The following is a 13983-nucleotide window of genomic DNA, read 5'->3' as shown; positions in this document are numbered from 1 at the left end:
CAGATAAATACGTTTTAAAAACTCAGATATAAAACACAGAGAGAAATAATTCTTAAAAATAGGATAAAAGAATTTTGTTCTAAAAACAATGCTTATCTGAATTGATGATAAAAAGTTCAAAGTTCATCAGGCAAGAAAAGGCAGCTTCTCAACGCGTTTCGTCCTACTGGGACTTTATCATGGGGTACTGCTGTCAGAGGGTGGCTCTTACTTATACCCCCATAAATTAGGACTGATTGAATTGTTGTTGGTGACATCACTTCTGGTTTGTGATTTGCACAAGCGATGTCCTATGAAAGTTTAGATCAATGCAGCTTGGCTGCTGTCTTAAAAGGCTGTTTATCTGTAGATGGCACCATACATCATCCTTTTTAAAGTTAATAATTATAGTGTTGTAATATACATGATCCAGGGCGCGGGACCCACTTCCGGGTCTGCGCGTCACTTCCGCCCACACACAGTTCTCATCCGCCCGACTCTTAAGTTCTGCTTCCGCTTATGCGCGCCCGGGTCTCCTAGCAACATCCTCCTGTTGCTTCCGCCCGGCTTCTGTTAGATGTCTGTCTGGCTCAATCCATCTCTGCGCATGCGTTTGGTCCCTGTGCACTAGTCCTTGATCTCTACAGTCTCCTTCCCGGTCGCCATCTTGGTGAAGTCCAAAACGATATACATATGGAAAAATAATGACGACCTTTTATATTTTTTCTACTAATATATTTTTTTTACCCTCTTATTTTTAATTTATACATAGATAGAGAGATTGTGTGTGTGTGTGTGTGTGTGTGTATGTATATATATATATATATATATATATATATATATATACACAATCTATTTATCTATATCTATCTGTGAATGACGTCTTTCACAGCTATATCACGGCAGATGCGATATATCTGAAAGATGTCGTTCACGTATGCTCGTATGTACACATGACCAAATGACCCACCCATATGCTGGCCATAGAAACCAGTAAAAATGACATCACAACTGGTTCTTTTGGCCAGACATATTGTGCAGCCGATTGGTAAGTTTGTATGCTTCCCAAAATCGGTCGGTCGGTTGCTCAGTAGGTTGGTACGTCGCCCAAGTATGTACCCCACATAAGCTTTTCATTCTTTTCACTCAATTTTTTTTCTATCCACTGAACTATTTGCCCTTTCTATTCCGCAAACTATCATGTTGTGGGTATATTGGTAACAGTGCCACCCTATTCTAATGCCTTCTAGTTGTCAGTTCTGCACAGTTATAGCTATACCAGAATTTTAAACTTAGTCATTTTTCAATTCTGTCTTTTAGCTCCCATACGAGATCCAGCTCAAAGTGCCAAGAGGTCCGAACAGGTAGGTAAATATATTTTCAATGCAGGTTTGTCATGTAGTTTGTTCTGTTAATTCTATCTTTTTTCATTTTACCGTATGTTGCTGAAGTTCAGAGTCAATATGATTGTAACCTCACTAATGAAATCGGTAGATAGTTGTAGCCTGCAGACTACAAATTCAGTTTATACAAAAGCAAAACTGTTATAAAGGCACCAATAAGGAGGCTATGAAACAAAAGTGTTGTATTTCATGGGCACAAACATAAAAACACTGAACTCCTGTTCCTATATATTAAAGTTAGCAGTGACCAAATAGAAAGAAACTAATTGTAGGAAATGAGGCTCCCAATTGTTTCGTACAATCACAAAATGGTTAGCTATAGTCAGCTCGCCCATTATAGAAAAAAATGGTTGTACTGTAAAAGGCAAATATCCAAATTCCTGAACAAATGCATGAAAGAGTGGAAATGCTAGTTTAGCTGTTCCGATATGGAGACTTCTTCTTTTGGTTAGCCCTTGGTTCCCCCGTGATCCTTCCATATGTACTAAATATGTCAGACCTCTCATATTATCTCTCTTTTGAGTTCTTTGTATGCTTATAATTACACTTATCCAAGCTACAATTCGCTACTATGAGATTGTTGACCAAATTCTCTCAATGGTGACTGTTTCCTGTGCACTCTGGAATGCAAACAGGGAATATTAATATCCTCACATAATTGTGCATTTATTTATTTAGCTGCCGTGTTTCTTTATAATAACAGAGTTCTCTATCAGAACTTCACAGAATGGCAGCATGCATAAGCACTAGCTCAAGTCTCTGCTGTTCCCAAAATGTATTCCAGTGGCTCTTAGAGGAGATAGGGAGGTTAGCAGGGCGATGTGCTTTTTTCCAGCGTATCCTTTTTGGTGAGCTCTAGAATTCTCATGCTATTCAGTTGTCAGTGGTGCCAGGATCTTCTCTCTTGCTCTAAATGTATGAATTGTTTGCATTTGCACTGATTGCAGTATAGTCTCTTAATGTCTTGTTTATAATCACTGCATGGATTGTGCTTGTCTGTGCTCTCATTTTCTTTTCATTTCTAAATGGAGTACTGATTATTGCCACTCTGTCAGTGTACTCTATCCTAGTGTTTCTATTGAGTAAGTAATGACTTTCTTTCATTGGAGGGAATTCAATTCAGTGCGATGTAGAATAGCCACGGGAGGGAGCTCCCGCAGCTATTCAATACAGTGCGCTGTTTGGGTGGCTAAAGGATTTCTTCTCGCACCCCCTTGCGGATGCGAGGAGAAATCCGACAAAAGTGCCAGGCGCGCAGCTGTTTGCCAGCTTAGCGCGGCATTTTAGTTGGAGAATGCCGATTACCACGCCTTAACACCCAGGTTAAGTCGCGAGAACCGGCATTATCTGACTTACCTGCTTCCCGACAAGGCACACAGCTCATTGAATTGAATGGCTGCGGGAGCTCCCTCCCGTGGCTATTTATCATTGCGCTGAATTCAACTCCCCCCATTGTCTGTGTTGGCCAGTGTATCCTTACTCTTACAATAGCTTTGAAAAAAAAATGACCTAAAGGATTAGATTTACGCCATCTGACTACATACTTATATTTTCTTGCCTGTTAGTTCACTAGTATGTGTCTACCTTTGTATCCTGGAACTCTGTTCTGATCATATAAGAAAAAAGGTGTCGCAAAACTTGGACTTAGTCATACTTATCCTGTGTGGCAGTGCTTTATAATAGTGGGCCATTCTGTACCAGAGCGTTCTCATTGTACTCCTGAGGGTCATTGGTGCAGCCATGTTGACTCTGATCAGGTGACTGGTATCCAGTCCCTACCTATCCGCTGTGCTTACATGACTGCCTCCTCCTATCACTTGCAGGAGCACCTTATTTAAGGCTGCACCTGCCACAAGCACATTGTCAAAACAATGTGGTTCATTGCTTCTCTGCGTGCTCACTCACCAGTGTGTATGTGCTACCCCCCCAACGTGCTGCCTGAACTTGTGCTGCTGTCTGCTGGATTTCTGCAAGCCACTGCAGCTTCATCTACTCTTATGGTCTTGCACTGTGACCAGACTCCAGTCTGCACCTTTACCAGCCTGTGTTCAAGCTGCTGCTCTCATCTGGTCTGGTTTTATTTGTTGCTATCACTAGTCCCAGCCTGGTTCAAGCCTCCAGTCCCATTCCGGTTCTGTTGCTGCTATCACTGGTTGAAGCCTCCGGTACCATTCCGGTTCTGTTGTTACCACTGGTCCGAGCTTGGATCATACCTTCGGTTCAGTTGCTGTGACCTCCGGTCCCAGTCCGGTTCAAGCTTCTGGTTCCATTCTGTTTCCACTACTGTTATCTCCAATCCCAATCTGGTTCCAATCCTGCACAAGACTGTGCTACATTTTTGTTCCAGCCTATGTAGTAGCCTGAATTCTCATGGGTGTATCATAGACTATCCTAGCGCTTCAAGTGCCAAGTTTTCTGCCTACAGTGATCCTAACTTCAAGCAAGTCCTCTGAATACGTACAACTCGCCTGCTTATTGCGGATTCAAGTGTACTTTACCTGTATTGCCCTTCAGAATTACTTTGCTGCTCAGCAATTATATTGCCTATTCCCAGCATTGCAGCTCCTAACCTAGTTTTAGGAGACTCTACTCAGCCTTTTCTTCTGTACCACTATCGATGGTGATTGTTGCTCTGAGGATCCTCTCTTTGAGTGTTAGGGTTTGTGCTGAGTCGCTGGTTCAGTGTTCACTCCGGTTGCTAGGGACTGGAGTGCAGATGTATCAAGATGTGAAAAGAGTGGAGAAGTTGAGACGAAACGCGTTGACGTCATCACCCAGGCATCTGAATTTTTCACAGCATCATACCACTTGCTGCATTTTCACTTTGGAGGATCTTTAGAAGGTGACGGTTCATTCCGTAATTCATCGCCAGCCGATACACAGCAGCTGCTCCACAGGCTGCTCTGGTCTTCCGCCGCATCCCCGGAGTCCACCGTCAGCTGAAACACAGCCACCGCTTCGTGGGCAGCTCCGTTCTTCCACTGTATCCCCGGAGTACACCGCCAGCCGGAATCACAACCACCGCTCCATAGGCGGCTCTGGATTCCTGCTGCACGGTAGCTGGCTCCATTCAGCTGCGGCTATATTGAAAGCGGACAAGCTATATTAAGGACGGGCATTGGTGTGGAAGGATACAGCCATCCAGGGGTTGAGGTACTATCCATTCTTTCCCCTTTTTCCACCTTCTATATTCCAACGTGACTTTATTTCACACTGGGACGCCAGTAGTGAATGTCTATTAAATAGCGGAATTCAGCCGTTTTATTATTGGAAACTAATTGATACTTTAAAACCACACTGTTGCAAATTATTAGCAGTAATAGAACGTTGTGCTGTGGAACCTCAGTGATATGTATCAAGCCTTACTCTCATACCAATGCACTACAGTAAGAGAGTTATTTGATCTCTGCAGTTTTTTATATATGACTGATTTTTATTTATGTGTATATGATTGCAATTTTTGATGTTTGTATGTGGATTAATTTGTATGTATTAAATAATAGTTAATATTTTTACCATATGCCTCCTGTTTATTAAACAGACAGCAAACCTGATATAGATATATAAATCTTAATTTACCAACAGTGCCTAGCGCAGTAAAGATTTTGCTTTTTATTTTGTTTTTGCTGTGGAGATTTTTATCTCAGGGTTTTTGACCAAACCCTCATTACTTGCAGCTGGCACGTATTAAATTATCCTTTTTGATATCGAGCGCCGGGATATTTGCAATTGTGATTGCAAATAGTTTCTTTCCACACTGTGATAGAAGTATTATAACGTTGTCATCCAAACTGCATTTCACTGTTATCTCAGGTGTTTTCTGTTTTACTAACTGCCTAAATATTGTAACCTATTGTAACAGCTAAGATATTGTAATTCTTCTCTTATCATCTGGTAGTAAATATAATATAATATCTTGCAGCAATTTTCTCTCTGTTGAAATCATGTATTAAACAGAAATCTGTATCTGCTTGTGCCGGCGCTAGTCTCAGCTTTTTCATTTTGAGACTATGAACATAATCTGAGGCTTCTCATATTTTCGCCATAATAACTATAGGGTTAATCTAATATGTATTTGAATTCAACCCTCTTTTTACTATACATTAGCAATAAAATGATTTTGCTTCTTTTTCTGCTTTTTGGGATAATTGATAATTTTAGATCTGATATAAATGCGTTTATTTTAAGGGTAATTAAATAAAACATTTTAAACTACATCATCACTTCAGATTGTGCCCAAACCAAAGAGTCTTGTTTCTTTGTTTTGTTGCCTTGTCAATCAAACTTCCTGATATACTCCTTGAAGGACAGCAGACATGTGAAGGGATTTTTACATTGGTCTTTGTCTCTGCGTGCTATTCTGGGACCAGTGGATCAGAGTTTTTTGGGGGGATATTTGGACCAGAGGCTTCCACACCCCTTCCGACCTGGAGTCTGGCCCCATCAGGGGGCTAATCCAGTCCCTGCTATTATTGGGAGTGATTATCCCAGTCATTAAAGAGAAGATTTGCTTGGATTATTACTCACACCTCCTTCTTGTACAAAAAACTGTCTTGACTTTTCAGCCGATGCTGAATCTAAAATCCCTTGTGCATCTGTGGGTGGAGTCTCAACGTTCCAACATCCGTGCCATGGAGCAGGAAAAATTTCACATGGATATAAAAGACACCTATCTCCACATCCCAAATCTGATAGGGACCTCACAGCCTCCTCTGGGTTCCGGCGGAAAATCACATTATTAGTTCAGAGCTCTGCTCTTCAGGTTGGCTTGAGGTCCAAGGGTGTTCATTAATGACATTGCAGCAGCGTGCCCAAGATGGCTGCTTCACCTTGTTTTTACATGGGTCGGATGAAACAATGCATGAATTTGATGATTTGGTAAGTATAATTTCTTCTTCAGGGTCCATAGGGATCCACAGGGATACCATGGGGATATTATGGTTGGAAGACCAGGCACCAAACAGTTAAAGCTTTGGCTCCCAGAATGCCCTGGCAGCTCTATCCCCCAACCCATACGCAGTCCCTACGAGGGTTTCGAACGTCTGGGTTGCTCCGCCTACCCTCCACGTCTATGAGGCGCTCACGGTCCACGCAGTGCACCTGGTAGCTGTGGACTCAGGAGGGTCTGGGTCAGTCTGCCTGTATACTTCTCCCTAGTTTAAGGTATACAGTGCTCTATGTCCTACCATTCCTTTTGGGTACTGTAGCTGATTTGGAGCCAATTGTAATTATATTACATGTGTATTGTATGTGACTATTTGCTAGCTGCTGACTGATACTGTTTTTATTTCTATCTGTCAATTCTAACTATCACTGTTATTTCTTTCTGAAGTACTTCACATTCATTGAGATTTTGTGAAGGCTGTCGTATAACTTTGCGATTGTGCCTCTACTTTGAATATGTCAAAAGATAAAGGGAAACAGCAGGGGGAGCCATCTGTGCTGGTTTCATGTAAATCATGTAAGGCTTGTGTGTCCTCACAGGATATAAAGGAGGGTTTGTGTTTTGACTTTTATAAAGTACCACCTTACCAGTCCTATTTACCTGTTGTTTGACAAGAGCCATCTTGGGTTACCTCTTTTTCCCAGGTTATGATGCAGGTGGTGGATCGTTTGGCTACTCCATCGATGCCTCCATGAATGGGGTGTCCACATGTTTTCACCTCCATATGCATTCCGCAATAAGGGATGTTGATGACAATTCTAGTCAGAGTGTGGCACCATCTAATGTTGATAACAGACCAGTAGTGACTAAAGCGCCTAAATGCAAGTTGTCTTTATCTTAGTCTGCCCAACATATGGATTCAGACGCATCATCAGAGAAATCTGATGATGCACAGGATTCCTCTCCAGGATCTACTTCTGGGGAGGAGGATCATCCATCTTCTGTGGATGTTACTTCTTGGTGAGGGCGGTTAAATCAGTCCTTACTATGAGCAGGTTCATCATCCAGAATATCTAGAAGACTCAGGTGTTTAATCACCACTGAAAGGTGGTCAAAACAGAGTTCCCTGTGTCTGAACAGCTCACTGAGTTTATTGAGGAGGCATGGGGTAACCCTGATAAGCGATTTTTTGTAGAAAAGAGGAGAAAATCATTGTATCCGTTCCCACTTTCTGTATGTGCTAAGTGGAAGGTACCTCCTACTGTGGATGCTCATGTAATGTATTTAATCAGAAATGCTACATTGCCTATTCCATCAGCATCTTCTCTGAGGGATTCCACAGATAAAAAGATTGAAGCCTGTCTTAAGGCAATATTCTCATCATCTGGAGCTGTTACTTGTCCGGCTATAGCTGGAGCCTCGGTAGCCAAGGCTGTTGAAGAATGGATTGAGGCATTGGAAAATTCTCTACCAAATGCTACCAGAGAACAGATGATGAATATCTCCCACATACAGGAAGCGGCTTCCTATCTGGGAGGAGCTTCAGTGGATGCTGGAATTTTAACTTCTAAGGCATCAGCAGCATCCATAGTAGCACGCAGGGCCCTTTGGTTAAGATCTTGGAAAGCTGACACAGGATCAAAGAGGGTGCTGGAAGTTTTACCTTTTCATGGAAAGGTACTTTTTGGAGCAGAGTTGGATAACAATTTCTACTGTGGCGGCTTGAAAGTCAGCAGGTCTGCCATCTGAGTCAAATAGTAGAGCTAGGCAGGTTTCTTTTCAGTCCTTCCGTACTCAGGGAAGAGGTAAGGTACAGACTGCTTCTAGGCTGACTAGTTATCATAAGTCAAAACGACAAACTAATGCAAGATGTTCAGCTTCTAATCTGGAACACAAGCCCTCGGCCTGATGGAGCGGGCCTCCTCCTGGGGGATCCCAGGGTGGGGGGCCGACTTCTTCAGTTTGCGGCTTATTGGCATCAAACAACTACAGATGCCTGGGGCCGAGAAGTGATCTCTCACTTTCAAGAGACATCCCCGCCTGAAGTTTTTTGCCACAAAGCCTCCATCAGATGTGGACAAGGCCTTGGCTTTTCAAGAAGTCATTCATTCCTTGCTACAGGCAGGGATAATAGTTCCAGTTCCCATGTCCCAACAAGGAAAGGATTATTACTCAAATCTATTTCTGGTCCAGAAGCCGAATGGGGCATATCGCCCTATATTGAATCTAAAAACCCTCAACAGTTTTATCCATGTTCCCAAATTCTGCATGGAAACTGTCCGGTCAATTATTTTGGCTATGGAGCCGGGAGATTACATGGTTTCCCTGGATATTCAGGATGCATATCTGCATATTCCAATTATCCCATCCCCCCAGCAATTTTTACGATTTGCTGTCCTTCAGCAACATTACCAATTTCAGGCTCTACCCTTTGGCCTTTCTACTGCTCCCTGGGTATTTACCAAAATAATGTCAGTCATGACTGCTTATCAAAGGCGTCAGGGAAACAGAATTCTGCCATATCTGGATGACCTTCTGATATTTGCACGGACTCCGGTGGTTTTGCAAAACCATCTTCAACTGACCATAGTCTGCCTTCAAAGGCACTGCTGGATCATCCATTGGAAGAAATCATCACTTTCTCCAAAACAGCAGATGGTACATCTGAGAGCATTTCTAAATTCTAAGGCACAAAGGGTGTTTCTTCCAGAGGACAAGATTTGGGCCTTATCAAAGCGGATACACATGCTGCTATGCAAGCGAAGAGTATCCATTCTGTCAGCAATGCAGGTACTGGGATCAATGGTATCGACCTTCGACATGGTGGGGGTATGCTCAGTTCCATTCAAGGCATCTGCAAAGGTTGATTCTCTCCAGGTGGAACAGACAGCATCATTTTAATACGGTCCCAGATCTTTCTCACTACAGAGATTCGTCACTCCCTCCTGTGGTGGCTAAAAAAGGAGCATCTCAACAAAGGGCGATCGTTCTGGGTTCCAAATTGGGTGCTTCTCACCACGGACGCCAGTCCGCAGATGGGGGGCAGTGACAGGTCGTTACACCTTCCAGGGGAGATGGACAAATCAAGAAAGTAGTCTGCCAATAAACATTCTGGAACTGCGAGCAATATACAAAGCACTTGTCAGGGCACAGGACATGCTCCAGGGTAGGCCTGTCCAGATTCAGTCCGACAACGCGACTACAGTGACAATCATCAGGGTGGCACAGGGAGTTATGCGGCCATGAAGGAGTGACAAAAGTTCTCAGTTGGGCAGAACGTCATCTTCCGGCCATCTCGGCAATATTCATTCCGGGGGTACTCAATTGGGAAGCAGACTTGCTAAGTCGCCAGGACATACACGCCGGAGAGTGGTCTCTCCATCTGGGAGTGTTTCAGCTCCTGGTAAACAAATGGGGTCTACCAGAGATAGATCTAATGGCGTTACGCCACATCCACAAGATCCCCAGGTACGGGGCCAGGTCCAGAGACCCATCAGCAGCCTTCTTGGATGAACTGGCAGTTAGATGGGACTTCAAGTTGACGTATCTCTTTCCTTCTATTTCCCTGCTCCCAAGAGTTCTCGGGAAATTCAAGCAGGAAGGCGGAACAGTAATACTGGTGGCTTCGGCTTGTCCCAGACATCATTTCTTCACCGACATACAGAATCTGTCGGTAGACAGTCCGTATCCTCTTCCTTGGTGGCAAGATCCCATGGTCCCTGCCGACATCCGGAATTGCCCTGGTGTGGCTCTTGAATCTTCCATCCTAAAAGCAACGATATTTTCCATTTCTCGCATCTATTACAGAGTATGGCATTCTTTTGGTTTGCTTCATTACCAGATGTTAGAATTGGAGGGCCTCGTGACATGTGGCATGTCAGTCTGGTGCTCTGCAAACCAATCCTGCACAATCCTAGCGAGATGGACAGTACAGTTATCAGCCTGAAACAGTGGATCTACGAGATGGTCTTCGTCTTTCAGAAACTGGACAAATGGCAAAACCGCATGATCCAACAATGTCATACTGTCCACCGCTTTCATGCGATTGGACACCTCGACAAAGGGTCCAGCTCCAGCACTCGAAATACACCCCCAAAACATGACACTTCCACCTCCTTTCTGCGCAGCTCGTTGGACACAGTCTGGTTGGAACACTTCCCCAGTCTAGTGTTTACTCTGGCGGCAGGCAGGGCGCCGAAGTTAGAGAGGGCACTTCCATGCGAGCGCGAAAAGGGGGCATGGCCAATGAAGAGGGGGGCGTTTCTTTAAGACGCGTCCCCTTTTCGTTACTCTTGGGGACGTGCCCGGCACTTACGGAAACACTGGGCAGCCCCCAAGCGCTGCCGATAGAGAGAATAGATGCCGGGCGCCGCACATTTCCCCACCCACTGGACACTGCGACCCGCGGGTGGAGACTGCACCTGCAGGCTGTGAGGGCAGGGCGCTTTTGCCCTCCAGAAGGCAGGCAGGGCGCTGCGCCCCGCTAAAATAGCCTAGCGCGAACGCTACCAGTCCTTCTCATAAGCAAGCCCCTAAGCTATTTTTATTTTTTTAAAGGAGATTTTATTTATTTATTTTTACTATCTTCAGAGCGGCAGCATCAGACTGTCCATCTGGACGTCCACGCTGCCTCTCCAACAGCCCCGCTGGCGCTGCGACGCCAGTACCGATCTGGGGATCGCAGTGGGACCCTGGAGACAGTGCTAGCGTGGCTCCGGGACCTCCCACTGACTGCTGCCGGACGCACGGGGCCAGGTAAGTGCGGGGAGATACAAATGCAGTCTTCAGCCGCCGGTCTCTGGGGACAGACCGGCGGCGCTAGTAGCGGCGGCGGGCTCCCCCTTCACAGGCATACCCTGCGTGACCGCTGGACCACCAGGGGGTAATTGCTGGAAGGGAACCAGCGTCCCTGGGGTTAATTGCTAGCCAGGGGAGGCAGCCTTCCCTGGTTTAGTGGCTCCCCCCCTCAGCCCAGCGCGCCTTCTCTCGTGTGCTGGCGTCACTGGGCTGTTCTTCTTGCGGCCACTCCTCCTCAGAGCTCTCCGGCGGCCATCTTCTCAGTGGCAACGCAGATCTCCCAGGCGGTGCGTGGACCGGTCCCCCCATGTACCTCTCCCCTACAAAGGACAGTGTTGGCAGCGCTATAGCCCTCCCAGACACTGAATCTGGGAGGTTGATTGTAGCGAAAGGTGCAGTGAGTATAACTTCCTGCATGGGTATGTGACTTTTGCTAGTGCTGCTGTCTGTGCTAATTTTCTGCTGACTGTCATCTTATACCTATCCCTTTCCTTCTCCTACAGCCCGCAGGTGCGTGCGGGAGGGGTGTTTTTTTCTGTGTACCTCACTTATATAGATCTACGTATTTGTGAGGTCCGTCACATACAGTGGTGTGCTACACCTCTTTTCGGTGATACACTTTTATTGCAAAGTTATTGTGTCATGTCTGATGAGGAGAATGAGCGCTCCGTGGCTCCTGTGTTGTTTTCCTGCCGGTGCTGTTCGGCAGGGGTTGATGGGGTGGATTTGTCTCAGGACGGTCTGTGCGGGCGGTGCCAGCTGGTACCTGGTCCCTCTAAACCCCCGGTGCGCAGGATCCTCCTTGGGCGATGTTTACACAAGTGCTGGTGTCGATCGCGGACCGGCTTGCGGTCCCTTCTAGGGCGTTGCCCCAGCCTACCATCCCCCGTTCCCCGGGTGTTACGCATTTGGTGCAGTCTCCTCCCGGGTCCCAGACTGTGGGTCCTTATGCGGGGTTGCCTGTGTACGTGCAGCCTCCCACGGTGATGCAGCAGTCAATGGTACCCTTTCAGGGGTATCCTCAGGCAGTACCCCCTCCCTGGTTGGATGTCCTCTCCAGCTCTGTTCAGAGCCTGGCGGCATCGTCATCAGCTTTTCAGTCGATGTTACACAGTGATTTGCCCCCAAAGGCGTCCAAGCGACCCGTTCCGGCTTCACTGGCGGCGCAGTTCACAAGTGATCTTCGGATGACGGAGAGGTCCATGAGGACTCTGACTCGGATGCCGGGGCCCAGGAGGTGGAGACTAAATCCTCCATTAATGTGCCGGCATTGGTTAGGGCGGTGCGGGCCATCCTTCATATAGATGAGGATGCGCCAGCTCCCAGGTTGAAGTATCCTAATTTTAAAAAGGCCAAAGTAGCTTCGACTGTTTTTCCCCTGTCCGACCAGTTGACGGATCATATGGCGGGGGCCTGGCAGTTGCCCAGCAAGAGCTTCCAACCGCAGAAACGGTTGGCATCCAACTATCCTTTTCCTGAGGCTCATTGCAGGAAATGGGAAACTCCGCCTGCGGTGGATTCCCATGTCACCTGCTTAATTAAAAGCGCTATGTTGCCTTTACCGTCTATCTCTTTCCTGAAGGATCCCACGGACAGGAAAGTGGAGACTTGTTTAAAGTCTATCTACTCTTTCTCTGGGGCAGTGGCCCGTCCGTCCATGGCCATCTCTTGGGTGGCTAAGGCCATCGAGAGCTGGGCCAACGCATTGGAGGATACCTTTCCGGATGATGCTCCGGATATCCAGAGAGCGTTGATAGGACAAATGAGAGATGCGGCTTCCTACATTGGGGAAGCATCGTTGGATGCAAGCCTGCTAACCTCTAGGGTGTCGGCTGCAGCTGTGTCGGCGCGTCGGTCCTTGTGGCTGCGGTCCTGGAGAGCTGACGCAGACTCCAAAAAGGGCCTGGAGGCTTTACCTTTAATGGAGAGTTGCTTTTTGGTGCAGACTTGGACAAAATAGTGGATATTCTGGCTAAGTCTAAATCAGCCTTCCTCCCTTCGGCTTCAGCACCTGCCAAGGTACAGAGCTCCACCTTTCGGTCCTTTCGGGTTCAGGGCAAGGCCAAAGGTCAGTCCTTCCCGAGGCAGTCGGCGATCAAGACTGCCTCTAAGCCCAAGAAGCAGGCCTGGAGTGCCAGGCGCCCTTCTTCCAAGCAGGAGGATAAACCTTCTGCCTGATGGGACGGGCCTCCCTCTGGGGGACCCCAGAGTGGGAGGCCGACTTCAACAATTTGCCCAGTGCTGGCACAATACCACCACGGATGCCTGGGTTCGAGAAGTGGTCTCCCAGGGGTACGCCCTGTCTTTTCGGCACAGACCGCCCCACCAGTTTTTCTGCACGAGTCCTTCTCAGGACAAAACTAAGGCTTTACAGATTCAGGAGGCTATAGAGTCCTTCCTGAAAGCAGGGGTCATTGTTCCCGTTCCTCAATCACAACGAGGGACGGGGTACTACTCTACTCTGTTTCTGGTGCAGAAACCCAATGGTTCTCATTGCCCTATCCTCAATTTGAAGTCTCTGAACAAATTCCTCAGAGTTCCCAAATTTTCAGGATGGAAACGTTACGTTCCATCATTCTGGCGATGGAACCTGGGGATTACATGGTGTCCCTGGATAGCCAGGACGCCTACCTCCATGTTCCGATAGCACCTCCGCACCAGCGGTATCTGAGGTTCGCTATCCTTCAGCACCATTAGATCGGGCGCTTTTTTTGTCCTCTCCACGGCTCCGAGGGTATTCACAAAAGTTATGGCAGTCATGGCCGCACATCTTCGGAACCAGAATGTACGACTGCTGCCGTATCTGGACGACCTCCTTTTGCTGGTGAGCTCCCCGGTACTGCTTCAACATCTCCACCTGACGATCGCTTGCCTGCAAGCGCACGGGTGGTTGATAAATTGGAGAAAGTCCTCCCTGAT

General features: G+C 46.7%; 1 protein-coding gene across 2 annotated transcripts in view; it reads left to right on the top strand.

The window, feature by feature from the left end:
• NUP85 (nucleoporin 85) overlaps positions 1-13983 on the top strand; it is a 98178-nt gene that overhangs the window by 19646 nt on the left and 64549 nt on the right. For both annotated transcript variants that reach the window (XM_088482581.1, XM_088482582.1), the window contains exon 5: positions 1300-1343. In XM_088482581.1, the coding sequence (XP_088338707.1) occupies positions 1300-1343 (44 nt within the window). The remainder of the gene's footprint in view (positions 1-1299; positions 1344-13983) is intronic.

Source organism: Taudactylus pleione, unplaced genomic scaffold (genome assembly GCF_031769625.1).
Source record: "Taudactylus pleione unplaced genomic scaffold, aTauple2 ptg000290l, whole genome shotgun sequence".
Lineage (NCBI taxonomy): Eukaryota > Metazoa > Chordata > Amphibia > Anura > Myobatrachidae > Taudactylus > Taudactylus pleione.
The sequence above is the reverse complement of the archived record's forward strand: the minus strand, read 5'-3'. Positions and strand labels throughout refer to the sequence as shown.